The sequence below is a fragment of the Hippocampus guttulatus genome, chromosome 11 (genome assembly GCF_054856545.1).
Source record: "Hippocampus guttulatus isolate MCC_2025c chromosome 11, RoL_Hgut_1.0, whole genome shotgun sequence".
Classification (NCBI taxonomy): domain Eukaryota; kingdom Metazoa; phylum Chordata; class Actinopteri; order Syngnathiformes; family Syngnathidae; genus Hippocampus; species Hippocampus guttulatus.
The window spans coordinates 19,024,707-19,037,695 of record NC_141271.1 but is presented as its reverse complement, the minus strand read 5'-3'; the positions used below and the strand labels follow the sequence as shown (position 1 = coordinate 19,037,695).

The 12,989-nt window shown below is 44.8% G+C and overlaps 3 protein-coding genes across 5 annotated transcripts; 1 reads left to right on the top strand and 2 right to left on the bottom strand.

The window, feature by feature from the left end:
- Nucleotides 1–2: 2 nt before the first annotated feature.
- tsn (translin) lies at nt 3–3,252 on the bottom strand. Its single transcript, XM_086124228.1, has 6 exons — nt 3,076–3,252; nt 2,850–2,943; nt 2,544–2,640; nt 2,157–2,272; nt 1,982–2,061; nt 3–1,092 (listed from the first exon to the last, which is right to left on the bottom strand). The coding sequence occupies exons 1-6, from the start codon at nt 3,139–3,141 to the stop codon at nt 868–870; spliced, it is 678 nt and encodes a 225-aa protein (XP_085980354.1). The 5' UTR covers nt 3,142–3,252; the 3' UTR covers nt 3–867.
- Nucleotides 3,253–3,844: 592 nt separating this feature from the next.
- fam124a (family with sequence similarity 124 member A) lies at nt 3,845–9,958 on the top strand. Of its 2 annotated transcripts, XM_086123788.1 has the most exons (5): nt 3,845–4,066; nt 4,216–4,241; nt 6,387–6,418; nt 7,826–8,565; nt 9,272–9,958. In XM_086123788.1, exons 1-5 carry the CDS (start codon nt 4,037–4,039, stop codon nt 9,836–9,838), a joined length of 1,395 nt encoding a protein of 464 aa, XP_085979914.1. In that variant the 5' UTR covers nt 3,845–4,036; the 3' UTR covers nt 9,839–9,958. The 2 variants fall into 2 exon arrangements, with proteins under 2 accessions (XP_085979914.1, XP_085979915.1); XM_086123789.1 differs by lacking the exon at nt 3,845–4,066 and having other exon boundaries at nt 4,218–6,111.
- Nucleotides 9,567–12,498, bottom strand: LOC147198506 (uncharacterized). Of its 2 annotated transcripts, XR_015102269.1 has the most exons (4): nt 12,044–12,498; nt 11,709–11,882; nt 11,168–11,583; nt 9,567–9,700 (listed from the first exon to the last, which is right to left on the bottom strand). XR_015102269.1 is itself a non-coding variant. In XM_086123790.1 (3 exons), exons 1-3 carry the CDS (start codon nt 12,402–12,404, stop codon nt 11,282–11,284), a joined length of 837 nt encoding a protein of 278 aa, XP_085979916.1. In that variant the 5' UTR covers nt 12,405–12,498; the 3' UTR covers nt 10,030–11,281. The 2 variants fall into 2 exon arrangements, 1 of the variants encoding a protein (XP_085979916.1); XM_086123790.1 differs by lacking the exon at nt 9,567–9,700 and having other exon boundaries at nt 10,030–11,583.
- Nucleotides 12,499–12,989: the final 491 nt, after the last annotated feature.

The following is a 12,989-nucleotide window of genomic DNA, read 5'->3' as shown; positions in this document are numbered from 1 at the left end:
CGGGTTGTGTATACAAATATATTTACATTTTGCACACCATGGCAAACAAGACAGCAAATGTGTAAAACAAAAACAAAAACATAACAGTACAAAACATACCAGGTCCACTTTGGTGTCACTTTTTTTTGGGGGGGGGGGGGGGTATAATCATATTTGTCCTAATAGTACCTGATAGGAAAAAAAGCAATATTGCAAAACTAAAAGTTGCATTTTTTAAGGGGGGGGGGTTAGTATTAGCAGTGTTTTAAGGAGGTAATATAACTAAAATTAAGGTAAAAAAGGAATAGAGATGGGGGGAAGGCAAGTAAAAAAATGCATCTCTGATCAAATTTTACTTGAAAACAATCCACCTCCTAATATTCCGACTTTATTTTCATTGTATCTAATTTTCTTTCTCGTGTGTCTCCGATGCTTATCGGTAGTAACCGTGTACGATAACGTATTGCCAATTCACACCAACGGCATTACGGACACCTTTTGAGTCGCCCCTTTCACAATGTCCCATCATTGTTGTCTTCGTGTTACCAGTCTGTGTGGAAGGTTGCGACTTGGAAAGGGGGGCTGAATCAAACTGGAAAAAAAATGTTTTGCCTATTTTTAAAAGCCATAATATCGGCCAATAAAATCGACCGCCCAATTAACTGCCAGACTCTGGTCATTCTGACTTGTCAGAAAGACATCGACAGCGTTGATTCCAAACTTAGCTTTCAACTGTTTTATCTGAGACTTGAAAACCGACAAATAGATCCAATGAGTCTTACAATTATGACTGATCAACAGTGTGAAAGGGGCTAATGTCCGTCCGAGGCGGGCCTTCGGTCAGATCCCGGTTCTCGGACTTCCGGGCCTGGCTGACAACGGTGCCTCCTATTGGTCACTCTTGGCCTCCTTGGCGAGTCCGCGAATGGAGAGGTCGTAGACCACCTCCTCGATCTTCTTGACGTCGTACTTGAGGCCGTCGTAGCGTTTACGCAGGGGGTCGTTCTTCAGGTTGAGCAGGCGGAAGCCCGAGTCCAGGTCGTTGATGAAGTTGGAGATGCGCAGCGGGCGGTTGTAGTCGCCTGCCGTCACGCTGTTAACTGCCAAGCGCGACTGGCCAGGAAGTCGGAGGAACCAAAATTAAAGCCACGATGAGGGCGCCCCCGGCAGGACCGGAGGCCAGTCAAAGACTGAGTACGTTTTTAATTGTATATTTTATCATATATCATTGAAATGTGAACTAATTTTGAAGGGGCAATGGGCAAAGATTGGTTAATTTTTCAATGTTCGTTATTTTAAAAACCTACTATTAATTTCAATAATCTGCAATTATATTACAGAGGGGGCACCTCCTCTTTCCAGGAGGCTGCCATGTTTTGCCGCCATCTTTCGACTGCTTGCACCTCTGCTGAAGAAATTTGTGGTCGGCTTGCAAAGTGTGGTCTCTCTTTGATGCACCAGACTGCGAGTGCTTCGAAATGCACGCACTGTTCGAGATTATGTCGTTGCATTCTATATATTCACCACTAGATGGCACGAAATTCTTCACACTGTCCCTTTCAGCAGATTGTTCAAGGTTTCCATGTAGAGCACATGTAGAATCAAAACTGTATTCTATTTTTTAATACATTATATAAAATGTTCAGATTTTTACTGTATAGTTAAATAGTATGATATGGTAAAATAAATAAATATAAAATAAGACATAATGATGCAATAGTAAATTTGTTACTGGATAAAAAAAAATGCACCATATGGAATCAACTAAAGAAATACAAACATTAAAATCCAAAAAGTATAACCACCTGTTTATTTTACTAGCAAACTTCTAGGATTTATTAAAATCTGAACTTGATTGCCCCCTGCAGCTGGGAAGACGTAAACGCAAGTCAAGTTGATTACACTGAGGGTGTGCCGACTAATCTGATTTACTGGCCCTCAAATTCATGCTGAATATGCAAATGAGTTATGTCTATGCAAATGGAGCTTTTAAATGACTCACCAGTTCACTGGCCATAATCAGCACACCTGCCAGATAGTCCTCCACATCCAGATGGAAGCCTTTGTCGCGCACCACCTCAACTGGAACACACACACACATACACACACAATGAGGGTGTGTGCCATGACGACGATGGCAACGACACGTACGGACAGACAGGCAAACGTGTACCTACTGTCCAGAATTTGTGCCACCTCCTCGCGGGTCACAAGGGCCTCACTTTCCAGGTAGACCACAAAAGCTGCCAGGAAGGTCAAACGCTGCAAGACGAAGCGCCAGTGCTCGTGAAACCTGTTGTAAAGTAAAAAATGTGAGTCCTTGGTGTGATAACAGTCCAGACCCACGCACCTAACACAAGCTTTGCTTACACACATTGTTTTGAATCAAAATATAATGTGAAGCATTTTTGTCACTAAATCCTGTTTTAATGGCACCGTATTGTGTTCACATGCGGAAATACATCCTCTTAAACCCACAAACAATTCTAGCCTTTCTTTTAAAACATTAATTTTCATAGACTAACGTAGACTGTGTGCAGACACTTGAGTGGTGGTCTATGTACCTGTAATACTGGTCCACAGGGAACTTTGTCTTCAAGTCGGTAATGTGGGTCCGGACTGTGCCAAACAATTCTCTGGCCTTTGTGCACTTATCAGGGACTGTTAGGAGACAAAATAAATATAATTCATATTTGGATGAAGGGTGGGGGGATACCTTGAGCTCCAATTTCAACAAAAAGCTGATGTTGGTGTTATTAACAGATTGAAATTAATTAATGGCATTTCCACTCATTTCAAATGGGAAAGGATATTATTTTTTATATCTCTCAATTAAAAGTACATATGAAACAGGGAAGCAGACTACTTACTGTCTTTGAATCCAGACGGCTGGTGGACACTTTGGACAACAGTGAGGATTTCTCTGGCGGTCTGCTCCAGCACCTGCACCACTTTGCGGATTTCCTATCGATTCAAACGCATCACAAATGTTGAAAGCAGCTAAACACACGTCACACTTGACGGCGGCTAACTGGCGAGCTCTTAAGAATTAGCCGTTAGCTCGCAGCCTAAACACGACACGGTTCTTTTTCTTACCTCTCGGACGTCTTGGTCGGCGCTCAAGAAGCCCTGGATGTAGGAAAACATGTCACTGACCGACATGACGGAACTCTGTTATTAGCTACACACACGCAACAAGCCTTTTACTTAATTACTTTAAACGGCGCTGTTTAAAACACAAGACAGTACCCGCGAAACGCCACTTCTGCGCATGCGCTTATGGAGCGTATTCCTCCAGAGGCGCTGAGAGATGGCGTCATATAACAAAACGATTATTATTGGGGCTTTTTTTAATTGCAAGAGCAAAAACAGGCAAGCCGAAATCAGGTCTCAACTCAACTTTAATGGAATTTCTTCTCAGAATGTTTATTTTGACACATCACTTGAAAAAGAATGTTTTAAAAATAATTGGATGGATCTACTTTCTAAACCCAGTGCTAGAAACAAGAAAGCTCTCAAAAACGTCATACAATTTCTTACTTTTTATTTAATAGAGCTCGAACTTCTGACAAATTAATGCAATTGATCACCCAAAAAAGTACAATACCGATGTTGTCTTCAGTGGCAGTTCGTATTTTTGGAATATTAGCTGGCGCAGGTTCGTCGTCACATTCTTACCACAAACGCGCACATATATCCATCCATCCATTATTTGAAACCGCTTTATCGTAACGAATTTCGAGGGGCTTGCTGGAGCCTATCTCATCTGTCTTCGCCCAATATATATAAATGTGGGGATAAACGTGGACAGGGGAAAATGTCGTCTTATTGTGGAAGTATTAGATTTCCTACGGTACCCTAAAGGCACCGCCGTCTGACTCCAGTCGCTTGTTGCCTGTGACACCCCAGTCAGACTGACTCAAGAAAGTCTGTCAACTCCTGCTGATTACTCCCGCCTCGTTGTGTGTTTTGGGACGAAAAAAAATCAATGCCTCTCGCCACCTTCTACATTTATTAAATCCCCTCTTGAGATGGAAAAAAACTCCGCAGAAGATGAATGCGTGGATTCGGGAGCAGAAACTGCAGGGTGAGTAGCAAAAAAACAGGAGGAGAAGGCGAAATCACTACCAGATGCTCTACTACACATGACAAAATGTATTATATACATGAGACATACGTGCTGGAAGTCACATGATTTTGACCTACTTGTGTTGTTAAAACGAATGTTTTTTTCAGATATTAACAAATGGACCTCACGAGTGGTATGTAGCTGTTGTTCTAACCCCAAACAAACTAGAATGAATAATCATATGAGATCCAAAAAAAGAAAATATGACATTGATTTTCATGAAGTCATTTATTTCTCTGCACGGAAATTACAATGAAATCCGTCCATCCAATGGCGCTACTTTTGCCCATTCAAATCAAGAAGCGCTTTTTTTCCCCACACTGGTTTTTAAATGGTAATTGAGTGAGTGAGGGTAAAAAAAAAAGAATAGAAAAATATTTTTGAGATAATCACAGGCCTTAAAAATAACAATAAAATACTACTCCTTGAATGTGATTTCATGTTAATTATTTTTTTTAATTTCTTGATTTAAAAATTGATTGTTGTAAACATAATATCATCGTTCAAGTGGTTAAAAGAAATCCCACCAAATATAAAGAACATTGCCCCTGTGTCGTATTGGATCTCATCAGATTACACATGCGTCCCTAATATTGTGGTAGATTAGATGCATATTGAGTAATCCAGATGACAGTGAGGATTAACATGTTCACTTTTCTATTAGCCACCCGTGTGTGTCTGCGTGTCTGTGTGGTAACGTCATCCCTGAGCCGCCTGCCTAATCTGTTACCCGCATCGTGTCCATCGCAATTAAGGAATCCCCCGCCCCAAATGGGATTAATGTCAGGGTGACTGGATTAAATGGCATCGCACTGTAGTTTACCACGGAACGTGAGAAACAAACGGGTGAAAACGGCAATGAGATGGAATGGGGTTACAAATACATGACAGGAGTAGCTCCTTGCAAGCTTCCTGTCAAAACAGCATTTTTCCACATTGCTGTTCTGTCTAAAGAGCCCAGGAATTTCTCGCCAGAGTCACGCCGTTTCTCTGCATTTGGAGGTGATACCCCTTTTCATACTGTCATGGAATACGCATACAAAGTCAACCAAGGATTGGAGTTTTTTTCCAACGATACCTTGCTGTTCTGTACAGAGGCATTGACGCACAACGGGGGGATACCATGTCAGCCCAGGAATTTGCCGCCACAGTCGCGTCGTCTCTCCCACACTTTGATTCTCATCCCGGGAGCCAAAGTTGGAGCGAAGGCGGGAAAGCGGGAAGCAGATCAATCCTGAAATGGATCCCTGCTTTTCTCATCTTTTATTTGCATTTCGGGGACAATTTTGGACGGAGCAGTTTGAATGTTTAATGACAGGCGAGACTATTCCAGAGACGGGACCACACAGGAACTGAATATTTTGGATTTCAAAGGCCGTCCTTGCCTCTGAGCGTCTTCCAAAAAAAAAAGTGGAGAAAGAAGGTTGGTGTTGATCCAAAGCTGGCGGCGGGTCATGCCAGAGTCAAGCCTCAAGTGTGTTGTTTTTTTTGTTTTGTTTTGTTTTTTTTGCTGCTGGTGGCCATTATTGTCTTTGGACGTTGCCGACCGGCTCACTAAATTGCTTCGCTGTGCTCCAAATTGTCAGTTTCATGTCTTTTTATTGTCGTTTTTCCCTCTCCGCATCCTTCCCGTGCTCCATTTTATGGTTAGTGGTGTCTACGGACAGGAGGGAATAAATCATTTCGAGTGAAAACGCGCCCCTCAAAGGCACCGCGCTGTCCGCTCTGACATCGGCTGGCGACCTCTCCATTGTTTGTCTTTGTGCCCTGTCAACGACTGCCGACCTTTCCAGGATGGAACCTGCTTCACTCTCTCTCTCCTTCCTTTTCCTGCGCCTTTTACGCAAAACCCATCCTTGCATTCCAATAATTGGGTGGCGAGGGTGACAATTGCTTTCGACGCAGTGGCTCGTAATTGGTGCACTGACTGGGAAGTGAGCGCGGGGCACCTGCATGAAAGGCATAAGCGGGTACCACTACACTACCAGTTCAACGGGCAGAAGGTTCGTTTAGTTTTAGTTTGTGAGCAAAGTTTGAGAAATTTGAATGAATGGTCAAAAATGTACATTGATTTGAACAAAGGTTTGGGGTAAAAGTCGAGCTTGATTTGGGCAAACGTTTAGATTAGTTGGGGCCAAGGATTTAGCTAAAAGTTTATTTTGTCTTGACAACATTTTTTGGATTGGTTTGGGGAAAAAAGTTGAGGTGTGCTTTTGATTTGCTGGTATTTGACAACCCATTTAATAGAAACGCTCTCTTTCTCCTTCATCCTCTGCAGGTCAGATTACAGTCCCTTGTCATCTACTAGCAGTAAGTACAACACGCAAACACACAAGCAGTCATTAAACCACGAAGCCATTACTCCTTTATGGGGGGCGGGGGGAGGGGTTGATTGGTGCTCCCGTAATTAATCCCCCTCAATGGCATCAGTGGAAGTGTGACGGTGTGAGCAGGCCCACTCGTCAGTTTTGTGGGTCACGATGAGGATTAGAGCCAATAGCGGTTTGTTAATCTGCAACGCAGGAAGTTCTACAGTGTGTGTGTGTCTCACACGGCCATTCAGCTAACTAGTAAAATACTGTTAATTATCACTAAAATGGCTGAAGCAGCAGCTTGTCGTGATATCTGGATTGGTTGAGTGTTACCATGGTTACAAGGAGCATCCTTTCACCTCCTTGAGTTTAGATATATATTAAGGGTAGGATTAGACAAACTTTTGAGGCAAAGGTTTAAGAAGAACTGGGCAGAAGGTTTGAGGAAAAGTACAGATTGGATTAGGAACGTGTTAGGGCGAAGGTTTAGAAGCCTTGAGGCAAAAGCTTGAATAGAATTGGGGAAACGTTTGAGGAGTTTGCGCAAATATTTGGGAAAAGATGTTTCCCTCCCTCTGAAGCAGCCAAACTTCTGATAGATAGGATTGGACTAAAATAAATAAATACAATAATAAAAATAATGATAATAATTCAATATGAGCAAGTTTTGCTCAAGATTTGATTGGTTTGGCAAAGGCACACCGAGATACTCAACGGACTCATAATGTACAGTATATGCGCCAATACATACACATAGTTACTCATGGGTATGCGCACACACACACACACACACACACACACACACACACACACAAACACAGAGTTCCTCTTGGCTGGCTTTGTGTTTAATTTGTGTTCTTTTCATATGACATCATGAGCTCTGCCAGAAGTGAGCCGCAGTTTTAAAAAGACGGATTGCACCTGAATGCATCCCAGCTGTGGTGGGAAACATTCCTGCACTAATAAACTCCTAATGGCACTAATGAGGCTCCTCACGGGAGACCCCCCCCGACCCCACCCCCATCCCACGCACCCCCCTTACGTGGGCCTCTCACCAAGAGGTTAAAAAACTGAACACAACTCGGGACTTGATTTAAGAGTACCGTTGTGTGTTTGGACTGTCTTCATTAAGACCAAAAGAATACCCTGGTAAGGGAGTAGTACCTGAAAAAGCTCCACAGCACGTCAAAAAAAAACAAAAAAGTTAAGATTGGATGAGGTAAAAGTGGGGAAGTTTGAACCAAAATTTGGGGTATATGTTTCAATTGGTTTGGGCAAATTGTTTGGTGAGAACTGCCGACAGGATCGGGTACAAGTTTGACGCAAAAGTTTTGAAAGTACCAAGAACTAAAAGTTTCCGAAACTAGGTGGAAAAGCCGATGATTTTTTTTTTTTCGTCGTATAGGCGACGTTTGGATGGGCGACCTACAGCGGGACCCCTTCCTGGTGAGCGTGCACCTGATCACGGACCCGGGCGAGTGCGGCGTCCTTCAGCGGGCGGCGGACAGCGTGCTAGCGCGGCTCCACCCGGAGCTGAAACTTTTCAGGGTGTCGGAGCGCGCCGCTTCCTGCGAGCATCCCCGACCCAAGCACCACCACGGGTACCAAGGGGGTGCTCCCCAACCGGCACTGGCGGTCATTTTATTCCTCCGGGAGGGCAACGGTGGCGGCCAGGAGCTGGCGCATCCACCATGGCGCTACCATCACAGCGAGGAGGTGAGCGGAGGGCGGCGCTTTGGAGCGCCGTCCACGCAGGATTTTTTCACGCTGGGGTCCGGCACCCCCTTGTGGGCTTTGAGGAGGGTGCGCTACGGTAAAGGGACGCTAAGGTTGACCCTGTACTGTTGCCATGACAACTACGCCCACACGGTGCGGTTGTACAAGCTTCTGCTGGGCCGCCGGCTGGCCCACAAAAAGAACAACTTCTGCTTCCTGGTGGTCTACGCCAACCCCCACCTGGAGGTCCAGATGGCCTTCCGGAGGCTGCCCAGGGGGAGGAACCCGACCCCGCTGGACTCGTCGGTGGTGGAGGTGAGGGTGCGAGACGTGGGCGCCCTGGTGCCGCTCCTGCCCAACGCGTGCAGGCCCATCAGTGACGTGAGGTGGCAGACCCAAGACTACGATGGGAATAAAATCCTACTGCAGGTCAGATCCTGGTGTGAGGTCTTTCATTTGCCTTTGTTTTATCTTCTCTTCTTTGTGGCCTTCTCCAGTTTTCTCTTCTCTGGTCTTCCCTTCCCTTTACATACCTGGTCTGACTTCTAACTACTCGGGTTGTCGCTGGGATCCTCATCTTGGCTTCTTTCCTCTCATTTCCTGCTCTTGTTTCCTCTAGTCTTCTTTTCTCATCCTGTCTCGTCTTGGCTAATTTCCACTGATCTTGTCTTCTATTGTTTCTTATTTACTTACTGGGAGATCAGTTTGGAAAGTTGAATCAGATTAAGCATCGGTCCAACAAAGTGCTAATGTGTGCTGACAACCATGCTTAACTCATTCACTCCCAAAGACGTATCGAGATGTCTTTTCAGACGTCACACATTTAATCCCACCTCCTCATTTTATAATGACTGTACTTGAAAATGCCATTTTCAGACCCTTTCAGACAATATAAAATGAGGAGCTGGGAATAAATGTGCGGCATCTGAAAAGACATCTAAATATATCTTTGGGAGTGAATGAGTTAAGTGACTCTTAAGCCCCTTTTATTGTTACTGTAAAGTTGGTGCATCCTTGAAATTGGCTTTCAACAAAGAGAAGTTTGGTCATAAACTTCACACCGTGGTAAACGGTTACTCTTTCACAGCGATACTCTCAGGAAATTAATCCGTTTTTTTTCTCGTGTCCTGTTTAGGTGCAAGCTGCTCACCGGCGCCGTTGCCATCATCATCCCCATCGGGCGGCGCCCCGCCACAGGGTCCTGCATCATCAGGCGTCCCTGCGCTCCCTCCCGTTACGCGGCGAGGACGACTTCTATCCTGAATGGTTCCATCCCTCGGAGGGCCAGGAGAGGGGCGTCCGCTCCGAGTCGCTTTACTCGCTGCCCAACCTTAGCTCTTCGCCGGGACCCCCGGCCAGCTCGCCTCGCCGAGACCGTCGCAGCCGCTCCCTCCAGCAGAGGGCCTCCCTCATCCCTCCCTTTCGCCTCAACGTGGACGCCCTGGTGGGTGCCGAGGAGACGGATGTGGACACGGGGACCACGGTCCGAGCAGGCGGCGTGGACCTTAGCGTGGTGTCGGCTTACGTCCAACAAGCAAGTCCGCCGGCATCCCACTCCAAGCATCTACATCCAGAAGGCAAAACGGCCCCGCCGGAGCGGACAAGGGGCAGGAATTTCTCCATGACATCAATCAATGGGGACGACCATGAAGTGCTTCTAGATGGACATGCAGAGGAAGACCTCGAGGAATTCTACATTTGACGTGTAGCACTATTCTCCCCTCAGGGGCCCAGGACGAAAATGTGGACTATTTTTAGACTGCATGGATTATGTCATTGGTCTGTTTAGTTGTATTACGCAGGGCAGCGGTTATCACGCTTGGTTCAGAGTATTTTCTTCAACGTGAAGATTCATATTTAAATAATAATAATTCATTGTGTTTACACTTCATGTACAAGTAGAGCAAAACGTTGTTTTTTTTTCATTTGACAATAAAAACTTTTTACATACTTTGGCCTGATGGAGAATTAACACGGACGGAAAAATAATCAAATAAAATAGCTACAATATATAATATTCATTCCGATCACACCAGAGAAGTACGTACATTCACTGGACACTTCATTAGGTACAAATGTCAATCAAAAGCGAGCACTGTATTACAATTGGCAGAATTATTTTTTAGTGAAAGTGCCCAGTGAGTGTAAACACATGATTATAAGAATAAAATATTCAATTTTTTTGGCATTGAGGTCGCAACCTAGTGTATGCAAGTGCTCTGCTGCCCTCTGGTGTTTGTTTTGTGACTTGCACTTCCTCCTCAAATTGTCCATCAGTTGGGATGGACTTAAAACCATGAGCTGAACATGGAGTCAACTTCAGGTGATTTGGCAGCTGTCAGCCGGTATAAATAAAAATCTCTAGTGGCACAATCCACAGAGAGCCATCATTTCATCCCTGGAATGTTCCGCCATTTTGCGAGTGGCACTCAGAATGATCCAACATTTAGTCTGTGTCACCGCAAGGTTCCACCATTTTGTCCAAGTGAACTTTTCACCATCTTGTCAACAAAACGTTACGCCAATTTGTCATTGAATCATTCCACGTTTTTGTCACTGGAACTTTCTGCCATTTTGTACGTGAAAAGTTTCCATCATTTTGTCACCGGAACAGTTCCCATTTCATCACTAAAACATTCCATCATTTTGTCACTTGATCATCCCATCATTTTGTTCCAGGAACGTTCCACAATTTTGTCAGTGAAATAATTCCACCATTTTGTCAAAGGAACGTTCTGCCATTTACTAAGTGAAACATTTGTACCATTTTGCCACTGGAACGTTCCGCCATTAAATAAGTGAAACGTTTTGACCGTTTTGTCACTCTCATTCCACCATTTTGTCACTAGGACCTCCTACCAGTGCGTCAATGAAACGTCACTAGAACGTTCCTTCATGTCAGTTTGCAGAGCGTTCCATCATTTTGTCACTGCGACGTTAGGCCATTGCATCAAACTCATTGGAACATCCCGCATTTCGTAACATCACTGGAACGTTACACCACTTTGTCAAGCTCATTGTAAGGTCTCACCGTTTTGTCATCCGCACTGGTCGTCAACCTCACTCAAAGATCCCAGCATTTCTTCAACCTCCTGCGAATGTTGCAACCGTCTTGTCCACGCCACCATACTGTCGGGGCATTTCTTCATGATCGCTGTGAGTCAGAGTGCTCCACCAGCTTCCCGAGCATGGCCAAGAAGGCCTGGTTAAAGGCGTTGGTTGCGTCCAGCTCCTGTCTCCTGAGAGCTTCCTCCGTCTCCCTGGATAGTCTCATCTCCTCCAGGGCCAGTTGGAAGTGTTCAGCCCGCTGCTGTAGCTGAAGCTCCTGAAGGCGGACGGCGCGCTCCTGCTGCGCCTCCTCAACGCGGTGGTGAACCACATCGGCCGAGTGAATCTCGTGCAGGACGGCCACCAGGTCAGAGTCGCGCGGCGTCCGCCGACGTCCATCTCAGGAAACCACAAGAGGGTGAAAAGTACAAACGAAATCCGCACAGTGCAATTTTGGACCGTGTTACAGCTAACTACTGTTGCTCCTGTTTGACTAATGATGTAGTTGCAGCTGCATGACTTACTGCGTTTTGGCGGTGAAAATTCCGGAACGCTGACATCGTCGTCTTCTTCTACGTCGGAGTCCACCTCGGAGTGTTGTGACAGGATGTGCATGGATTCTGGAGGCACCGCAGAGTCGCCTTTGGGGCTCAAAGTGTTGTCCTCCAATGTAGGGCTTTCCAATGTTGGGCTCAACTCTTTAAGGAATTCAGTTGAATAGTTTATAATAAAAAAAAAAGTTTAATTCATAGGAAATTATTAAAAAAGGATAGACATATATGAAAAAATGTAACATACGTGAGAATTGTCCATTAAATAATTGAAACGGAAGTAAATTGGTTTAAAGTGTCCAGCATACCGTCGGCGATGATGACTTCCAGGAAACTGGAGTCGTCCCTGAGGCGGTTGCCGTTGTCCCGGTCCCGGTGTCCATAGATGGCGTCCATATGTCCAAACCACTTCCAGCTCTTGCGGTTAGAGCCTCCGCGGCAGTTGTTGTCCTTGATGGCCCGGTAGTCGCTCTTGAGCTTCTTGAGCTTCTCGCGGCACTGGCGGAAGGTCCTCTCGTAACCGAACGAGGCCATTCGCTGGGCCAGTTCGCGGTACACCTTCTCGTTGCGAGTGCCGTCCAGCTCCACTTGGATCTTCTCGTCGGCCACTAGCATCAAGAACTGCGTCACCTCGCTAACCGACCACGGGATGGTCTTTTGCGGCGCCATCACGGGGGGGGGGGGGGGGGGGGGACGAAAGAAGGACGACGTGGAACAATTCGGCAGCGAACGGATTCGTAGTTGACTGGAGTCCACTGGTGTAAATAATAATCGACAACGGTCGCGTGGTGATGACGTAAAATGTAGCTTTTTTTCGACGATCCACGACTAAGGCATTTTGACGTCACATATTTTATTTGAGTCGTTTTTTGTTACATTTTTATTAAGTTGTATTTATTTATTCGCTGTCATATTTGTTTATGTTTTAATTTTGGTTTAATTACATTTTTATCGTTTTGTATTCACAATTTTATCTTTTCAGTTAAGATTTGATTTCTTTAATTTACTATTATTTTATTCCTTTATTTAGTGTGTTTTTTCATTTTTATTTTATTTACTATTGTGCCATGTTTATTTATTCATTGATTCTATTTCTTTGTCCGTGGGTCAATTTTATTGATATATTTATCAAGTCTTATTCATTTATTCCTTGATTGCGTTTGTCATTGAGTGAAATAAATAAATTCGTCACAGGGTCAAATGGTCACACTTGTGCAAAAAAGAAAAAAGGTTAACTGCCAATGCAATGCTGAA